We start from the raw sequence: 21,279 nt of genomic DNA on the forward strand, positions 1-21,279 counted from the left end.
GCTTACAGCTGCTGCAATGGCTTTGGGTAAGCCATAGTTCTCGCAGGACTTGTCCTTGAAAGGGCAGCTGCTGTGAGAGCCCTCTCAGCCCCACCCACCTCACAGGGTGTCTGTTGTGGGGAGAGAAGATATAGGGGATTGTGAGCCGCTCTGAGTCTCTGATTCAGAGAGAAGAGTGAGGTACAAATCTGCAGTCTCCCTTCCTTCCTCCCTTCCTTCCTTCCTTCCTTCCTTCCTTCCTTCCTTCCTTCCTCAAACATCTGACATTCATACCTTGCGGCTCTCAAACATCTGACATTCATACCTTGCGGCTCTCAAACATCTGACATGTATTCTATGTGTCTCTTATGTTAAAAAAGTTTGGCCACCCCTGTTCCAGACCAAGGAGGCCTTCCTCCAACAAGGTCCTCCAGGTGAAGAGCCACTTGATTTGGTGAGCAGCTCCTCAGCTTGGAGAAAGGCTTGAAACATTCCTGAGTGGAGTAGAAGGATACAGGCCACTGATGGGCCAGACACAACAAACTGGGAAACGTGTGCGATCATAAATACAGCCGTTAAGTTTACCTTGCTCTCACCCCCCGCCCTCAGGAAAGCCATACTGTTCCATGAGAAGCTCCACAGGGAACACACATTGAAAGTAATTTATTATGCGCTACTGATAAAGTGGCAACAGTTAATCTGGCAAAGGGTTCTAGCTCTGGAGCTATTAATAATTAAAAGTGCGCACAAATTCATCATCCTGTCCCATCCCACCCACCCACTCCGCCCCCACTCTTTGGCAGAGGAGCAACGCCGGGTGTTTGCTTGTCCAGGGAAAAGCAGAGAGAGGGGGGGGGGGGGAAAGATCTCAGTCTACTATTTTTAATTAATATATTTCCAAAATTAAACTTCTCTGGGATTCTGGGTGGGTTCCAAAATCTGAAGTCTTCTATAAAAAGCATTTGGGGCTGGCTACTTGCCAGGATCAAAATTTACAAGCAGCCCAATAAACTCGGCAGTTGGATCCTCATTCCTGTTCTGGTTTCCACGGAAACAGGTGACGGATTGCCAAAAAATGCAACCTGAAGTTTTAAAATAATCAGTGTTTTGAACCAGTGATATTTTTTTTTGGGGGGGGGGGTGTCCAAGCATCTCACAGTCTATGTCCAATCCAGCCGTGTCCCCAGAAGAGGGAAAGGACAAAAATAAATGACAGCGTGGGGCCAGCAAGAAAGTTGGTAGAACTTTGGCACATGTCATTGTGCGCTAACAAGAACAAATGCAGCTCTCTCTGAAATTCGACAGAGATAGTCGGAGAACCAGAGAGCGGAGTCAGTCAAACACATACAGGACAAGAGTGATAGATGTGTCTGGGAATTTTTGACTGGTATGCAACACTGGGTGGAGTTCTCCCAATCATGCATGAAAATAGCTTTTTAAAATGAGACATATATTTAGTTTTTCTCTCTCTTCTACTTAAATCAAAGATGGATCACCTGAAATTTGTCAATGTATGCCCAGGGGATGTGTGTTAGAATGGGACTAATATTCTCTTGTGGCCGCACCAGATAACTGAATGTATAATAAGAGCATTCTATTGAAATACTATGAGTCAAATAGAACAAAGGAGGAGTCACGTGCACCTTTAGACGAACAAAGTTTTTTTCAGAGTGTAAGCTTTCGTGTGCTAGAAGCACATTTCATCAGACAATAAGATGGAATGGCAAACAGTCCTAAATATAGAGAAAGTGGACAGTGAATTAGCATGCAAAATCATGGAAATGTCTGTTTTCAGGTTAAAAGAATCACAATTTGGGGTCCGGTGACTGTTAGTTTATGTTAACGGGGCACAGCCGATCCTGGCTAGGCTGCCTTTCTCCCGCAGTTTTCTCCTGAGAGCACCAGCAAAGAACTCTCAACTCCATACCAACCCAGCTAATCTTGGGCGGGCTTGTCTTGCAACCTGGTTTAAATCGAGCTGAAAGAAAAGCCAGCCACAGCCAAGGTGGCAGGGAGCTCTTAGCTCACAGCCACCCTGGCTGATCCTTGGGCTGACTTCTGCAGTCCCTTTAAAGTCAAAGGGACTGAATAAGCATGCCTGACAAACACTAGAGAGGCGGGATCAATCTGCTCCCGTCTCTCCACTATTTTCAGATCTAGCTGAAATCCCCAAATATATCCAGGATTTTTTGTTTTTGTTTTCCCAAGAAAACCTGGATACATTGGGGAAGCTGAAAAATACCTGAAAATATGCCACTAAGCTGGGCTTTTTTGTAGCAGGAACTCCTTTGCATATTAGGCCACACACCCCTGATGTAGTCAATCCTCCTGGAGCTTACAATAGGCCCTGTACTAAGAGCCCTGTAAGCTCCATAGGGTTGCCCAAGTCCAATTCAAGAAATATCTGGGGACTTTGGGGGTGGAGCCAGGGGACTTTGGGGGTAGAGCCAGGGGCAAGGTTGTGACAAGCATCATTGAACTCCAAAGGGAGTTCTGGCCATCACATTTAAAGGGACCACTCTCCTTTTAAATGCCTTCCCTCCATTGGAAATAATGAACAATAGAGGCGCCTTCTTTTGGAGCTCATAGAATTGGACCCCCTAGTCTGATCTTTTTGAAACTTGGAGGGTATTTTGGGGAGAGGCATCGGATTCTATGCCGAAAATGTGGTGCCCCTACCTCAAAAAACAGCCTTCCCAGAGGCCCAGATACCCACAGATCAATTTTCCATTATACCCTATGGGAATCGATCTTCATAGGGAATAATGGAGTGCCCAGCTGACATTTCCCTCCCTCCCTCTCCCTCCCCCCCCCCGCTTTCTGATGTCCCTGAAGTGGGGGGAGGGCCTCCAAACCGGGGGATTCCCTGCCCCCACCTGGGGATTGGCAACCCTAAAGCTCCAGGAGGATTGGCTGCATTCAGGATGTGTGGCCTAATAGGCAAAGGAGTTCCTGCTGCAAAAAAAGCCCTGCAGCACTAAGGTATTTTTCTGGTATATTTTCAGCTAGGGTAGATCTGAATGCACACGCCGAGTTGGGACAGACGGAAGCATAAGCTGTTTGTCCTATATGCACGTTTTCACTCCTAGGCGGATTCTATATAGTTTAAGAATATGTCACACAAATAAAACTGGGAGAAGACACATTCGCAAACCAGATGACAGCTGCACACAGTAGCAGTTTAGAAAGCTCTGGAATCTTACAGAAATCCTCTCCACAGCTGGCCTGCACGTGCTCAGTCCCATGTGGGACTACACAGAAGCCACTAAGATGGAACGAAGGTTCTGTGCAGGTATTTTTAGACAAGGGCTCAGGGGGTGGGGGGGAGTCGGCTTCACAGTGGCTTTGGATTACTTTTTTAATGCATCTGCAATCTGTTAGGTGAAGGACAGACACACAACTGGTGGAGATTCCCTTCATAGTGAAGGATGATTCACGAATAAGTCGCCGGTAGACTTTCAGCGCCTTCCTTTCTCTCCCACATCAATTAATGCAAAGTCGGCTTCCCATTCCTTGCCAGATTCTTTGAACACAAGCTGAATTCCGTTCAGCACAGTTGACTGGATTCTGAGGGGCCTCAGAAAGCCGAACCGCAACCCAAACATGCAGACATTTCTGATCGCTTTGTTTACTGAATCATAAATAAACCTTCCCAACAACGTGAAATGGAAAGCTTTCAAAAGAGACCTCAGAAAACTTCCAGCGGGGGGGGGGGGGGGGGGTCTATCGCAATCTCTTATGTAACTGGCCAAGCAACTTCTCCAGAGCCACTCAATAGTTTCTGCTGATTTGTTCCTGAATAATTTTTTGAAAGCTGCACGCAAGCGGTGTCAGAGGGTGAAGCCACGTTCTCGGCACCAATGCTATTGATATTAAGAGGGAAATTAGAAAATGTGATTGGCTTTGGCAATGGTAACGCAGAGCATAGCAACCAGTCCCTCCCACCTGAGCGAATACCTTCCAGCCAACAGAACTGTCACATTCTTTAAGCATGCGGGAAATGACAGAGATTAGCGCTATAACCTTTGTTGTCAGGGTGGCCTTGTTTCGCCATCATTCAGACTTCAGCGCTACACACTCCATCTACCTGCTAATCATGCTAGGTTTTGCATCCCCACCGCAAGACAGAGGGCACATCTACACCACTGATGAAGCCACACATCCATTAGACTGGAATGAAGCCAAGGGAATGACAGTGCAGCTGTCTTGCACTGATTTGGAGGTGACAAAGTAGCAAGTGGCTGCCGAAGGCCTTCACTTTCCCTGCTTGCGGTCTCCAGGTGAACCAGCATGGGACTCTGTGCATAGCTTTGCTGGGGATGGCAGAGGGCAAAACAGCAGAATATTTAGGCAAAGCCATGATATGTAATTATACAGTTATTAATAATACAACGGGCTCTAGAAAGAGGCTCTGGGTTGTGCCCCTCTATCCTTACTGTCTTCCACCGACCCAAGTGAAGGCATGTACTTCCGCCCCACCTGAAGGGAACTGATGTCTATCATCTGGAGAGTAATTTTAATTCTGAATGATCTCCAGCCCTCACCTGGAAATTGGCAGTGATTCCCTGGGAGGAAATGGCATTGTATCTGTCTGAGGTCTCATCCTTCCTTAAACCTCATCCCTTAAATCTCCAGGAATTTCCTAACTTGGAGTTAGCAACAGGTATACCAACGGTGCCGTGCTGTGGAAAAGTTATGGTGCAAGAATGATCCTGACTTGTAGTGGAATTCTCTGCAGATTTATCCTAGGGTAACTGATATCAGTGAGCTTATATTGGAATAACTGCCTAAGATGGTACTGTTGTAGGCCTATATCTCAGGGTGGAAATGGAGAAAAGAGCTTAGTCTCACACACAAAAAATATGCTTTGGAAGGCATCCAAGGACATGCCCGACAAATTGCAAGGGGATTGGGAGTGTGTGCTTGCAGATTAAATCCCACCCATGGGAGGAAAACACCATTGTGTGAAGGCTTATAAATGCCCCCATATATATCAAGAGAACAACCGACACAGATATGGGAGCTTTAACGTCCATACGAATAAACACTGGCATTCTAATACTAATGCCCACAGATTTAGCATGGCTCTTTGTGTGCGTGCGAAGAAGAAGTAACAGCATTATTCAGTAAATGCACCACTGACTTGGCAACCTTAGAATTTATTGTTCATTAAAAATACATGCTAATTATCACAATTTTAATTAAAGTATTATCTGGTGTATGTGAAATGCAATTATGCGCAACCAGCATAAGCTGTAAGGCAGGCTAATATTTGCAGAGAAATGCAGTGCCGGCATTGGTTCACTGTGTGCACCATAAGCTCGTGTTTGTTTCCAAGTGAAAAAAAAATCTGTACATGGAACATTAAGCTAAGCTATCGCTATCAAAGCCCACGCCCCCCTCCAAAAAAAACCTTGACACACCGTCCCAGTTCACACTCTAACAGGCAATTTTCAGGGGGAGGGATTTCCACTTTTGCTGTCCATACAGAGGTAATTGGTTATGACCGTTTTCGCACACAGCTCATCTCGCAGTCCCAATCTTGTTCCCTTTGCAGCGTCTGGTCGGATTTCCCACCATCTGCGCCAAAGTTACAGGAAGTGCCGCAGGTTTTGCGTAGCAAACGTAAACCGCTAAAACCCAGTTTACGTTTGCTACACAAAAGCCGCGGCACTTCCTGTAACTCCGGCGCAGATGGTGGGAAATCTGACAGACGCTGCAGAGGGAACAGGATTGTGACTGCGAGGTAAGCTGTGTGCGAAAAAGGTTTATATCTCTGTTGTTCAAAGCATTGCCCTTATGATCGTTACAGTTCTGTGTTAACCTGCATTGTCCTTTTTCTTGCTAAGGGCATGAAAGGCATTTCCAAATAATGTAAGAGCAATTACACAGACACAAGCACAGGACTTTCCATGTTAAGATTCCCCACACTGGATGAGACCAACAGCTTATGCAGCGATTCGGCACGTTCTAGGCCGATGAACGCTGTTCATATACACAAGGCCACCTGCATAAGACACATTCCAAGAAATAGGTTTTAACTGAGTTTGGTGGGATGACGAGTATCAAAAAGTAGGCTAATAATAATAATAATACTTATATTGCACTTCAACAAGTCAAGGCACTTTTTATTGTATTCTCTGTAAACCTTAAGAGAAACCTGTAGCACCATCTACACATCATGTCAGACTGAGAGAACAGCAGCTGACCCATGGCCGACTGGTACAGTCCTGTTTGGGGCAAAGATTCAAATAGTGATCCTGATTCGAACCCTTAGCTACCCTCTTTGGTTTCCTCAGGTGTCTGTTGTGGGGAGAGGAAGGGAAGGAGATTGTAAGCCACTCTGAGACTCCGAGTGAAGGGTGGGGTATAAATCCATTCTCTTCTTCTTCCATGGTCACCCAGTGAGCTGCCACATCAGGATGGGGATTTGAACCTGGATCTCTCAGATCCCAGTCCAACACACCACATTGGCTCTCATGCTTGGAATAAGTAAACTCAATCCACACGTTACAAGATTCACTGCTTTAAAACTTGCTTGGGTTTCAGATGAGAAAGAGAGAGAGGACAGATGATAAATGGATGAGAGAGAGAGAGAGAGAGAGAGAGAAAGAGAAACCAATGATAAGTTAGCCTTTTTGTTATCTGACAAATCTACCAAAATCACTGCAGCTGTGGCTGAGTTCCTGTCATGTGTATGGAAGTTAAGAACTAGAGAATATAAAATATAGATCTATTTTGCTTACCTACTCTGTCTTTTTAACTTCAGTGGGTTCTGGTTGGTGGCAACCCTTTTTTACATTTTTAGGTGTTTAGTTCTTGGACTGTTTATCCCTGTTTTATTGTATTACTATGCCATTAAAGGTTCGTTTGATGATGATGATGATGATAGACAGACAGACAGGCAGGAGAGAGATGCAATTTCCCTAACCTATATCTGGGTTTGTTATTGCTGACTGTTGTTTGCTTTGAACCCTATTATTAAGAACATAAGAGAAGCCATGTTGGATCAGGCCAATGGCCCATCCAGTCCAACACTCTGTGTCACACAGTGGCTAATAGCCACTGATGGACCTCTGCTCCATATTTTTATCTAAACCCCTCTTGAAGGTGGCTATGCTTGTGGCCGCCACCACATCCTGTGGCAGTGAATTCCACATGTTAATCACCCTTTGGGTGAAGAAGTACTTCCTTTTATCCGTTATTATTTATTATTTATTTATTATTTATTTATTACTTTATATTTATATCCCGCCCTCTCCGCAAGCGGACTCAGGGCGGCTTACAATATCATAAAATGTTTCCAAAGAATCATAAAAGGTGCTTATGGGGGAGGGAGGAAGAGAGCTGTCAACAAATATTAACAATGACAGTGAAGAGAAAACTGATTAAGAAAGCCCATACTTTGACCCATAACCAAATCCGTTATTATTTGTTTCCAAAGAATCATAAAAGGTGCTTATGGGGGAGGGAGGAAGAGAGCTGTCAACAAATATTAACAATGACAGTGAAGAGAAAACTGATTAAGAAAGCCCAAACTTTGACCCATAACCAAATATTAGCAAGGGCCAATGTGATTATTTGAAATAATATTTTTGTAAAAAAAAAACAAAAAAAACCACCCAGGAGCCAAAATGTGTTAAATGAAACCAAAAAGATGCTGAAACAGCTCGAGAAAGGCCTTAAAATGAAAGGATGTAATGAAGAGATCAGTAAATTGGATTACTACATCGCTGGCACGGGACACCCATCACATCACAGAGAAGGAAAGGAAGTGTGGCAACAGCTGGCACATCAGGAAATCCTCCGCAGAAGCAAAGAGCGCCAAATGAATGAAAGCAGCGCATAATATTTACAGAATACAGATAAAAGGGAACAAACGAAATAATGTATTCTGCTTCTGTACAGCAACCAGACACACATCAGTATCTGCTGGGCGAAGAAGACTTAATTTGTGCCGTAATCCGCAGAGGCTGTGCCAGCACACAACAAGGGAAACGAGGAGACTGGCGTCTGGCGTATAGAGAGGGTTAAAAGGGAGCTCATAGGAAACCCTCGGCTCACAGGAAAATGGCCAGCAGGCTAGCCTCAATGCAAACATGGCCCAAAGACAAAGAGAGGGGTGTTCCTTTCATAGCATGATGGGCCCCTCCTTGGCCGGTCTCTGCAGAGCCATGTGTTTATTCAATGAACTGCACAATTAAGATATTTGGGTATTTGCAGAACTGCACAACAGGAAGGCTAGATAAAGCTTTGCGAAGGCAAATATTTGGTCCCACAAGCAGGCTCTTCATCCAGAATTCATTATACTCATTATAGAGGAGGTAGCTGAGGTAGAACCCCCTCCCCCCCAAAAAAAAAAATCGGCTCTTGAGCCAAGTTCTCAGTTTTGACCCTGACCATCTGATAGAAAAAATAAGGATTCCCAGTTACTTGTGTGCTCTCTCTTCCCATGGAGCAGTGATTGCTGGAGTGACAGCACCTAACGGGTTTCCTGGCACCTTTCTGCTCCTTTCTGGAGCACCTTTCTGCTCCTTTGACAAAGCATCTCTTTCCCAAGCTGAAGAGTCAGTCTGGACCTCGTTCTCCACCCTGTCCAAACTTAGAAGCCAGAAGGAATCATCACCGTCTCCCCAGGAAATACTCATCAGAAGCAGCCGCCTCCAATGCCTATCATTTTGTGATGGCCCCAACATTCTAAGGCAGCCATTTTGTTTCTGCCCTGTTGTGTACATGAACTAATGTTGCTACTTTGTAATGGTGTTCCTGCCTGGCTTCCTGCCTGGCTCCTTGGGGCCTTTAGGCCTGAGCTTGGGGACTCAGGAGCCATGGGCAGGAGGATCCAAATCCCTGCTGCCCTGCTCCAATCACGGGCCCCCTGCTGGTTTGAATGATCCAATGGCGTGCTTGCGTGGGAACCTGGATGTGTATATAGTTGGTTTTGTGGGCCCAGTCCTCCAGTCTTTAGTTCAGCCATCACTATGCTGCACTTAATAAAGGAGCTACGATCACTCCCACCTCGCCTTTTCCATACGTTGAACCCACTGTATTATATGCCCCTATTAAAGGTTTGATATCGAAAATTTACAAACTGCTACTTCACTCCATTGACACAAAACCACACTCCTATCAAGGGGCCTGGCACCGAGATCTGGGTACCGAGCTAACCAAAGAGCAGTGGCAGGCTATTTGGAGTTCTTCCATATATAAAACGAAGGCAATGAGCGTGCAACTTCAAGCCATTAAAGTTCTCACGCGCTGGTATAAGACCCCGGTGCAATTATCACACTCCTTCTCTACTTCGCCCCTCTGTTTTAAGAACTGCGGCCAGAGAGGCACATTCTTTCACTCCTGGTGGCTCTGCCCCGTTATACAAAGCTTTTGGAGGCTAATTTACCAAGAAGTACATGCCCTCACCTCATACTCCCCACCTTTCACGCCGGAGTACGCTCTCCTGAACCTTGTAGGCACCTCACGCATTCCTGAGCACGCGGAGGAACTAATTTCACATATGTTCATGGCAGCTAAATTTGCAATTGCCCTGGTTTGGAAGCAACAAACTCCTCCCTCGAGACAGGCATGGTGGCTGAAACTATGGGATTATTTTGTTTTAGATAAGCTCACCTATGACTTAGATCCTCGTTGCTCCTCCCAGACCGCTTACTCGGACTTCGTGTGTAAATGGCGTCCCTTTATTGATAAAGTCTCAAAAGACAGCAGAAACCCTAATGACTCACACCATGCTATATTAATGTCATGCCAACTACTGTTGTAATTAGTTTTTTAATGGTTAACATTGTATGTATTCACTTCCTCACTATATATTGGTATATGCTATGCATCTGCTGATGTACTACCACCTTTGTACCTTGAACTTTATACCAATAAAGCTTTTATATTAAAAAAATATATATATATGCCCCTTGTGGCACCATTTTGTTGCAGTGCCCATCCTCAACATTCCAAAAGCTGAGTACTTTTCTCTCTAGACCTATTTCGCAGATGTTCACTGTCAGATATTGAATGGCAGCTATCATTCACCTCCTACTTTGCCCTGTCTACACAGGAGAATCCATTTGCAAATGATTTCTGTAGCGTACTGGCAGTCTACGTTTGGTGTAGTGGTCTACGAGCCAGTTTGGTGTAGCGGTTAGGTGCGCGGACTCTTATCCGGGAGAACTGGGTTTGATTCCCAACTCCTCTACTTGCGCCTGCTGGATGGCCTTGGGTCAGCCATAGCTTTTGTAAGAGTTGTCCTTGAAAGGGCAGCTGTTGTAAGAGCTCTCTTAGCCCCACTTCCCTCACAGGGTGTCTGTTGTGGGGGGAAGGTAAAAGAGATTGTGACCGCTCTGAGACTCTGAGATTCAGAGTATATGGTGGCATGTAAATCCAATATCTTCGTCTTCTTCTTCTAATACCCAATGACTCATGGATGCTGCCACAGATGTTCAAACACTTGAATGCTCAGCATATAACTGATCTGCCCCCATACCATGACAAAGTACTAGTTATGGACTGGTATCAAGCAGTGGGAAATTTCTAGTTGGGGTGTTTGGTGAAACAGGGCGGCTGTTCCACACTTGCCATTCAGAACTTGATAAATCCGGGGTGGCCAACGGTAGTTCTCCAGATGTTTTTTTGCCTACAACTCCCATCAGCTCCAGCCAGCATGGCCAATGGCTGGGGCTGATGGGAGCTGTAGGCAAAAAACACCTGGAGAGCTACCATTGGCCACCCCTGCGATAAATGAATGATCAACTTGCATAGACTTGCATCACTGTTAACTATTAATACCCACTAGAAGGGATAAATCTCATCATATCGGTTGTGCTAATACAGTTCTGAATTTCTATACAGCAGGGGTGGCCAAACTTGCTTAATATAAGAGCCACACAGAATAAACGTCCGATGTTTAAGAGCTGCAAGACATGAACATCGGATGTTTGAGAGCTGAAGGAAGGAAAGCAAAAAGATAGGGGGGAGGGAAAGGGAAGGAGAGACGGAAAGAAAGCAACTTTAAATGCATTCTCCAAGCTGCTGGTTGATTTAGAGAGGTGATTTAAAGAAGGAAATGCCTTCTCCAAGCCAGTTGATGGGGGGGGGGGCTTTGAGAGCAGCACTATATGTGTGAAAGAGCCACATGCGGTTCCCGAGCCTCAGTTTGGCCACCCCTGCTATGTGGCATTTAAAGTATGATATATCTTGCTCTCTATGGGGCTTGGCTATCGATGGCGATAAAAGAATCTCTGGATCAACTCAATTAGTCCTCTGGCTGTTGAGTCTCTTAAGATGGGCTGGGGACTCAACTCTTGGCACTGATGGTGTGTGCAACAAGGTGATCGCAGGGAGCATGCAGTAGCCCTAAACCAGTGGCTGGAGGCAGTTTTCAGATGGATGTAGGCTAATAAAATGAAGCTTACCCCTGATAAGGCAGAAGGGCTCCCTTCCAATGTTTTCAGGTTTTGTATGCATTTTAATTTTCTTTTCTAACTCTTTTAAAAATTGTTTTAATGATATATGTTTTGGAGGAGAGTTGATTGTAATGGTTTTACAATAATTTTATCTGGTATGTTTTAATGTTAGATGTGTTAGATGCCTTGGCAACAGAAAAAGACATAAAAGGAGGGATATACGTTTTGTAAATAAATGTCTGAAGAAGAGAAGAAGATATTGGATTTATACCCCACCCTTCACTCTGCATCTCAGAGTGCCTCACAATCTCCTTTACCTTCCTTCCTAAAAACAGACACCCTGTGAGCAATGTTCCCTCTAAGAAGCAGTCTTGTGAGCAAAAATTCTACTTTGTGAGCTACTGGCATTAAAGTTGTGAGCCACTGTATAAATTATTGTGCTCTGGGGTCATCCTTCCTGAGCTAAGACAAAAATCTGTGAGCTGGAGGCTAAAAATCTGTGAGCTAGCTCATGCTAACTCACCTTAGAGGGAACACTGCCTGTGAGGTAGGTGGGGCTGAGAGAGCTCTCTCAGAAGCTGCCCTTTCAAGGACAGCTCTGCGAGAGCTATGGCTGACCCAAGGCCAGGAGTGGCCAAACTTGCTTAATGTAAGAGCCAAAAAAATTAAACATCAGATGTTTGAGAGCAGACAGGAAGGAAAATAGATGGGGAGAGGGAAGGGATGGAGAGGTAGACAGAAATCAACTTTAACCTTAAATGTATTCTCCAAGCTTCTAGCTGGCTTGGCTTGAAAAGCGATTTAAGGAGACAAATGCCTTCTCCAAGCCGGCCAACTGGGCAATGGAGGCTTTGAGAGCCACACAATATGTGAGAAAGAGTAACATGTGGCTCCTGAGCCACAGTTTGGCCACCCCTGCCCAATCCGATTCCAGCAGCTGCAAGTGAAGGAGTGGGGAATCAAACCCAGTTCTCCCAGATAAGCGTCTGCACACTTAACCACTACACCCAACTGGCTTTCTCGCTATACCAAGCTGGCTCTCTCTGTTGAGTCTTGATTTTGTCAGATCTTGGAAGTTAAGCCGGGTTGGCCCAGGTTAGCACTTGGATGAAAGACCATCAAGAAAGTCCAGGAGGGCTATGCAGAAGAAGACAACAACAAACCGCCTCTGCAGTTACCAACACAGTTACCAACTCTAACCTGGATGGTCCAGTTTACCTTATCTTGTCATACCTCAGAAACCAAGCACAATCAGCCTGGAACAGTACTCGGATGGAAGAATGCCGAGGAAGCCTAGGGTTGCTACGCAGAGGCAAGCACAGGCCAACTACCTATGTTGGACTCTCGCCTTCAAGCCCAACAAGGTTGTCATAAATCTGTTGCAACCTGACAGCATTTTACACACGTGCCCAGAGCTTTTTTTGTAAAAAAAACAAAAAAGCCCAACAGGAACTCATTTGTATATTAGGCCACACCCTCTGACATCATTGTTCCACGGAGAGCCCAGCAGGAACTCATTTGCATATTAGGCCACTCACCCCGGTGCCAAGCCAGCTGGAACTGTGTTCCTGCTCAAAAAAAGCCCCGCACATGCTCACAAGTACCTGTTGAAGAAACAGCCAGGAATTAAGCAAAAGGCTGGAGAACAATGAATTGTGAGATCTGTATGCAGCTACAGGGTTTCTCTTTTACTCACTGCACTGGGTGCACACTGTGAATTCTTCCTGAGTGTAGCTAAAATAGAGCCCGACAATGGCATGAATACCTTTGTCATTTGGTACAAGGTTATCTAGTTTTTCCATTTGTGAGTTATCCTACTATTTAAGTTCATCTGTGGCGCTGGAAATAAATGGTCTGGGTTTTTTTTTCAAAAGATAAACTCTCTCCCAGCAGTTACTGTAGCTTCATATACACACATAAAGCGGGGACTTCCCTCTTGACTTCTGAAAGAAGGTGAAAACTCATCTCTCTGCTGAATCATAAAATGATTTTTTTTTGCCCCAGCCCAAATAACAGATGGTTCTTAACTTAATGACCCACAAAGAAGAATAAGAAATTGGTCCATTATCTCTGCTTCTCACAAGGTTCAGCGTGTCAGAGCTGGAACCATCTTCAGGTATCACTTGATAACATAGGAAAAAGGAAGGATAAGGAACGAATCCACGCTAGTTGCAAAGGGGGAGGGAAAAGGCCTTCCTGAATGAGATGAATGAAAGAATGTGACAACAAGTTGAATGAGACCTTCTTTAGGAATGTCAAATAGTCCTCCTCTACATGTTCAAGCTTCCTAATTCAACAGGAGCAATTTTTCATGGTATGAATATTCAGTAACAGCAAGGGAAGACCTGATAGATTCCTGCCTGTCATGCAACTGTTAAAGGCACAGAGCTTCTAAGAAACAGAAAGAGCATCTCTTTCTCAGCTAGGGTTAGAATCATAGAGCTGGAAGGGACCACCAGGGTTATCTAGTCCAACCCCCCGCACAATGCAGGAAACTCACAAATACCTCCCCTTAATTCACAGAATCTTCGTTGCTTTAGGTTGCCAGGTCCCCCCACCCCCAGCCACTGGCCGGAGGTAGGGTTGCCAAATCCAGGTTGGGAAACTCCTGGAGATTTGCGGATGGAGTCTGGGAAGGACAGGGACCTCCAGTGGGGTACATTTTTTTTTTCTGTAGATTGCTAGGCCGCCCTTTCCCATAGTGGGCTCAGGGCAGCTCCCAACGCAATAAAACAACGAAACCAATATAAAACAATTAAAACAGTTTAAAATTAAGACAGTTAAGCCACAGCTCACATTAGGTGAGGCGGCATAGATGGTACAAACAGATCGATTAGGCTTACTTGTCAGTCCGGTGCAATCAGTGCAGGGGGGGCCGTTTAAATGATAGGATGCCCGTCTGCCTCAACCATAGGTCCAATGGACAGTTCCATCTTACAGCCCCTCCGGAATGGTAACAAATCCTGGAAGGCCCAAACCTCCACTGGGAGCTGATTCCACCAGGTCGGGGCCAAGGCGGAAAAAGCCCTGGCCTTGGTTGAGGCAAGCCGGACGTCCTTTGGGCCAGGGATGGTCAGAAGATGTTGGCTGGCCAATCATAGCGACTTCCAGGGCTCATAGCGGGAGAGAAGGTCCCGCAGGTATGCTGGTCCCAGGCCGCACAAGGCTTTGAATGTCAATACTAAAACCTTAAAGCGGATTCGGTACTCAATTGGTAGCCAGTGCAAACTGCGCAGCAGCGGCCATAAAGTCCACCTTCCTTCCAAAGCACCTGATTTTCTCCAGGGGAACTGATTTCTGTAGTCTGGAGATGAGCTGTAATTCCCGGGGGGGGTGGGATCCCCAGGTCCCGCCTCGAAGCCTCCCACCTATTCTCGGCCAGAAACGTTAACATAAGTAGACAGGAAAGTAACTGAAAATACTGATTAAAATGCAAATTTATGAGCTCTATCTGCTTTAAAACTCCAAGGTTAGTCCCAGCAAATTGCCAATAAGGGCAAATTAAATTAGCTTCACATTCACTGGTGGAGAATTTTATATTTTCATAAATTGTGTTACACTTTCATTCTAACCTTTAAGTTTCTATAGTCCTGGCAACCCCCCGTAACCCCCGTCCTGGTTTCCACTGCCTTGATATTTAGTCTTCTGAACTGCAAGAGCTATCACTCCGTACACGCCATGGAACAAAATTCATTAATGTACCATACAGGTAAAAGTATTCCACCCACTAAAATGGAAAATATAAGGGCAATGGAAGATTCATCTGTCATTACCGGACAAGATTCATCTGTCATTACCGGCCAACCCTGATGCAATGCAAGACATAAAAAAGGGACAGACCTGTAAATACATCCGATTTCGACACATTAGTATCTCGGGGGTTATTAAACAAGAGTTCTGCATAAATTTGTGTACATGAAACAATTCTAGTTCTAATGAAACAGCTCAACAGGAAATCCTGGAACATACTTAACGATAAAAGCCATATGTATTTGCCATGCAACCATGTTGCGGTCAGTTCGTGCTTAAGCGCCTGTCTGTCTTATCGCTTTAATTCTAGGCAACTTGAGGGGCTCTCATATTGAGCTGTGCTTATGATGTGCAAAATGGAGATTCAGTTAATTGTCATTAACACAAAAGCCCCCCTCCCCAAATACAAAACCCATGGCAGCCCTCATCCCATTTGGCATGTTTACAAGCAGATGCAGGATGTTAGGCAAGGGTTGAGTTCACAGTAAAAATCCAGTAGCAAAATGCATTACTTAGTGTAGTGTGAACGCACCAAAGGCCAATTTTTTCCTGCACTGTGCAGGGGGTTGGACTAGATGACCCTGGAGGTCCCTTCCACCTCTATAATTCTATGAAATGGCAAAATGCTACACTGGTAGAACTGATCCATTCACGGCCACTGCCTGTCTCAGTAGACAGCAGCTCTGCCTGGTCTCTGCTAGAACTTGCCTTGCAAATGCAACAGGCTTTTGTGCTGGAAACCCTGGAAAGCATTTTGTGCCAAGGGAGCAGGGTTCTAAGGATTGGTGGGTGTGGGGAGCCAGCGAGGAAGACGGATTGGAGGAAACGGTGAAAGCACGGGTACACAGCAGAAAGAAAAGTTAGCAGAGGATCAACTCCTACTGAGTCCCGTGAAGACTAAGACTGGCCTCTGAACTACCATGACACAGAAGCAGGTCAGAGTTTAGCTAGAAGTGATAAAGCATCTGGTTTGCACGCAAAAATTCCTAGCTTCAATCCCTGGCATCTCCATCTAAATGGCTCCCACTGGAGGTGATGTGGATGACTTCCTCCTGGCACGCTGGAAAATGGCTGTCAGAGTAGGCAAAGCTTACCTCGATAGATCAAGGGGCAGACTCCGCACAAGGCAGCTTCATGGGGACCACGTGTAGAGGCTGACAGGTAATTCCCAAGGATTTTTCTTTTATGTGCATTGTTATTAACTCCCCAAAGCTTTGTATGGGAAGTGTGTAACTCACACAACAGCCACACATCACACAGTGCCACAGTGTACTGAAACCGCTAAACGCACACAAGAATATCTGCCACTAGTTCTTCACACTGTGCAACCTTCCATAGGTCTGTGAACTTATCCATGTGCATCACTTCAACTGACACTCCCCTCTACCCAAAAAATAAAATGAAATAAAAATCAGAACCTACAATTCAATAAGCAATGATTGCATGTTTAATTAGAAAAAAGGAAGGTGACTGCAAATTAAAACAGATAGAGGACTCTGGGGAGAGAACAAGTTCTACTTTCTAAACATGCTAATTCCATCTCAGACTGCTGGTTTTTAAATATGCTGCAGAAAGAGGAAACCACTACACCTAGCGACAATACACAGGTAATTGGGGAGCAACCATATTGCTATGAATGGGTGAGCCGCTAATTAGTCCAAAGGAAATAAAGCTGTCATGGCAGGATAAAAAGGGTATAAAAAGAAATCAACTCTAATTGCCGTTTCATTGTCAAGGAAAGCAGTCCTGCACGCAGCTTGGTTTGCAAAACTCCATTTTTATAAGTAAATACGAGTCATCGTTAAGCTGGTACGTTCAGAGGAATATCAATGCAAGATGGGGCCCGTGCTTTTCCAATGCATGCCTCGAGATAGAGCAAACGAACTGGGGCTGAGGCTGAGAAGTGGACCAAAAATGTTAACATCCCACAAATGATTCAGATGAATTGCTTTAAGGGCTTTACAGCAAGCCTCAAAACGGCCATCTATCACAAGTACATTTGATTGCTGTATTATCTTTATACCTTAATTGAGATACTTAAGTTCTGTTATCAAGTACTTTCTACAGGTATTTCAAAGTGCAATCAACCGTAACTTACATTCTGCTGCTTGGGATAATCTTGTGGCCATCTCTAAACCAAGTCACTTGAGGTCGAGGGTAGCTGGAGATGTGCGGGAAGTTGAGCACCGCAGCTTGCCCTTGAGACACTGTTTTCCTCTGGTCGACATCCAGGAAATTCCCCATGTCTGCAGAGAAAAGTTACACTCAGAATTCCAAGAAAACCTTCTTCTCCCCAAGCTTGTCATGATTTTTTTAAGGGTCAGAGTGAAGAATAATTATATTTTATAGCAGTCGTTGGCATCACTGTAATTAAACAATAAGACTATCACAGACCTTGTGGTAGTGCTGACGAGTGCAGGTTTGGGGATGCGTAGCGAAGCATATGGCAAAGCCCAGTGACTCTAGGACACCGAAGAAGTGTCTCCGTCAGCACACTATGGCATGCTCATTTCCCAGGGTAGACAATCAACTCTCCCACCCAACTGAAAATTGACGGAATTAAAATGGCAAATGAGCTTTTGAAATTTTACTATGCAAAAAATGCATGGCTAAGCAATACTATAAAACTAAGACAAAGATTCAAGCAAGGAAGAGGCACAAAGATCCTGAAGATGATGATGGTGATGGGTCAAGAGAAAAGGGTGTTAGGCTCAGAAATGAGTTGCAAGGAAGCTGGAAAATGCAGCTGTGGGTGAAATCATGGGAAGGTCATTGAACCTACTGGCCTCTGAAAATTAGAAAGGGCAGCAACTTAATCTCCTGGAGCTTCCTTACAACTTCTCATCCAAGGACAGAAAGAATTTTGAAGTAAAGTCCATTTTTCAAAGAAACAAACCGATAAAATTCCTGTGTCAAATTTCCAATGGATAAAAGGGACATCGGCTGAAAGGAAATCAAGGAGTTCACTTTACGATCTTCTATCAAAATTGGCACACTTCTGTAGGTCTGTGTTGGAAAATACCTGGAGATTTTGGGAGGGGGTCCGGGAGATGGTGGGGTTTGGGGATGGGAGGGGTCTTAGCCTGGTCCAGTGCCACAGAGTCAACCCTTTCAAGCAGCCGTTTTCTTCAGGGGAGCCTGTCTCTGCCAGCTGGAGATCAGTTGTAAAAGTGGGAGATCTCCAGGCCCCACCTGGAGGCTGGCAACTCTAGTCAGTTTTCAGCCCAGGGAAGAGGGAGCTGCCTGTCCTGCCCCCACTGTTTTAAAACTCAGCCAGGTTGATAGTGCCATGGGGGGGGGGGGGCACATGTGGTTCTCGTGGCCCTCCCTCTCACATTTTATGGAGCCAAGGGAGATAGGAACCAGCAGACAGTCCTGCCATCAAGCTTATCAGCCAGTGATAAGTGAATTGCAAAGTGATCTCACAGAAATAGGGGTACTGTTTTGTTTTTGAAATCATGGGAAAGATTTTTCCAGGTTCTAATATAATTAACACTTACACTTCACAGAAGTTCCATATTTTTATTTAATCGGATTACCCACTTTAAAAGACTTATTGAACCATGCAAGCAGTTCTAATTAACCCCATTGTTACACGAGCAATTCAGCTTTCATAATTCAGACGATTTCTAATTAAGAATTGTTCAGCAATACTTGCATACCCCTGTTTGCATTAATTTACAACTCAGTTAATTATTTTTTTTAGCTGAATATAGTTCTGAAGCATAGACGTTACCTGAGAATTAATTTTTGGCGCCTTTTCCGGGTATGCTACATTTTATGGAACTATATTTCACGTATAATTCATTGTAAATTGAACGCACATACCGTGTGGATGCTAACATCCACATTAAATGAGTTATTTCATTTAGGAAGCTGTTATGTTGTAAACATATAGTGCTTTACTTATGGAATATAAAATGGTGGTTAGGCGAGGAATCTTGGGTCCCTTTTTGCCTGATCTAAAAATAGTTAAGTACCAACACTGGCATCTATTTTTATTTATTATGCCTTATGTGCATAATCAAGAGATACGGGAGCAGATTTTGAGGTTGGTTGTAAGACCTGATTGTGAGGAAACCCAATGGGTGCCAATGCCATTTAAGAAAAGAATCATCTGGCCATTTAAAAATGCTGTGAGAACCCGATCCGGTTAGCCCTGTAACATGGTAGGACTAGGAAATCTCGTTTCTCCTCCTCTCCACGTGCCTTTTCAAATGCCAGACCAGCTCCTCCCCATGACTGTTTCAGCACTGAAAATAGGTGGGAAGACAAGATTGCCTTGTTCTGCTGTGCCATGGACTCAATCAAGATTGCCCCCCACAAGGTTGCCAAACTCCAAGTGGGGCCTGGCCACCTACTGCTATTACAATTTATCTCCAGACAACAGAAATCAGTTCCCCTAGATGAAATGGCTGCTTTGGAGAGTGGACTCTATGGCACTGTTCCCCACTGAAGTTCCTGGCTACCCCAATCCCCACCCTCCCCAGGCTCCATCCCAAAATATGCAGGTATTTCCCCACCCAGAGCTGACAACCCTGTCCCACCCATCGCATTTTTTAAAAAATGGCTGAATTCTTTTCCAAAATGGCATTCATGTCCATGGGTCAGACCTCTGTATGCCATAATGTCGAGTTTGACCGTGACTTTAATGATGGAATGCTTAACTGGGATAAACCATGGAGTCCTAGAAAGATTGAGCCTCTACATACAATGGATTTAGAAGGGTGAACCTCTGCTGAGGACTGGCCTGTAAACCTGGAGGGAACTTGTATTGCAAATTGGAGAGGAGGCAGAGGAGCAGCATGGACCCCGTTTGGTGTAGTGGTGAAGTGTGCGGACTCTTATCAGGGAGAACCAGGTTTGATTCCCCACTCCTCCACTTGCACCTGCTGGAAAAGCCCTGGGTCAGCCACAGCTCTCTTATCTGGGAGAACCAGGCTTGATTCCCCACTCCTCCACTTGCAGCTGCTGAAATGGCCTTGGGTCAGCCATAGCTCTGGCAGAGGTTGTCCTTGAAAATGCAGCTGCTGTGAGAGCCCTCTCAGCCCCACCCACCTCACAGGGTGTCTGTTGTGGGGGGAGAAGACCAAGGAGAGTTTGAGCTGCTCTGAGACTATGTGATGAAAAGCAAAAGATGTTTCAGTCCAGCGGTGGAATTCCAGAGGGAGTTCCTTTGCATATTAGGCCACACAACCCTGATGTAGCCAATCCTCCAAGAGTTTACAAGGCTCTTTTTTATTAGCTCTTGGACGATTGGCTACATCAGGGATGTGTAGCCTAATATGCAAAGGAGCTCCTGCTAGAATTCCACCACAGAATATAAATCCAGTATCATCATCATCTTCTTCTTTTTCGCGTCGAGATTTTTGTACCTTAAACTTTTAAGACACCCCTACCACACCCCTGCACTAGCCTTGTTTGCTGTTGGTAAACTAGGGTTACCAGGTCCCTACTGAGTTATAATATAATAATGTTGTAGGTCCTTACTGAGAGCAGCAGGGAGGGGTGGCTGACATGCAGCAATGTGTCTATGCCACTGACCATGTGACCCAGAAGGAATGTCATCGCCTCCTGGACATCAGGGTGGTGCTCTGGTATTTGGGCAAAAACTCTATGATAAATGTGGCTTTCATCAAAGAGTTTTTGCCCAAACAGCAGAATGTCACCTTGACAACTTGGATGTGATGATGTCACTTCTGGATCACATGGAAGATGATGTAGGCACGTCGCTGCATATCAGACGGATCTCGCTCTTTTTCAGAGTAAGTTCTCCCCTGCTGGGCAGCTGATTGGTGGTGGGTTCTGGCAGTGGGGGACCCTCACCTCCACCAGGGGCTCTGGGAATCCTAGAAGTAAACCAAAGGTTAGTCAACTTTCTCCCCTGGATGAGCTTCATAATAACTTCAGAACTGACGTGCAAGAAGTGGTGAACTGCGGGAGTTAATGGCAGCTTGGTCATTTTGCATGCCATTACGCTATTATTCTTGATGCTAATGTTAAGCTGCAGGAAAAAATAAGTTCAGCACATTTTTGCTGTTATGATACATCTCTCCTCCATTTAATCACTTCCTTGTAAATGCTCATGTCTAATAAAGAATTCCATTCACTGACTTCATCTTCCTGCCATTTATCAAAT

The 21,279-nt window shown here is 45.0% G+C and overlaps 1 protein-coding gene across 1 annotated transcript in view; it reads right to left on the minus strand.

Annotated features, from left to right (window-relative positions):
* SDK1 (sidekick cell adhesion molecule 1) overlaps positions 1-21,279 on the minus strand; it is a 936,924-nt gene that overhangs the window by 694,740 nt on the left and 220,905 nt on the right. The window contains exon 4 of the mRNA XM_060260466.1: positions 17,239-17,386. Within this exon, the coding sequence (XP_060116449.1) occupies positions 17,239-17,386 (148 nt within the window). The remainder of the gene's footprint in view (positions 1-17,238; positions 17,387-21,279) is intronic.

This window comes from Heteronotia binoei, chromosome 20 (assembly GCF_032191835.1).
Source record: "Heteronotia binoei isolate CCM8104 ecotype False Entrance Well chromosome 20, APGP_CSIRO_Hbin_v1, whole genome shotgun sequence".
In the NCBI taxonomy this organism is placed as follows: Eukaryota; Metazoa; Chordata; class Lepidosauria; order Squamata; family Gekkonidae; genus Heteronotia; species Heteronotia binoei.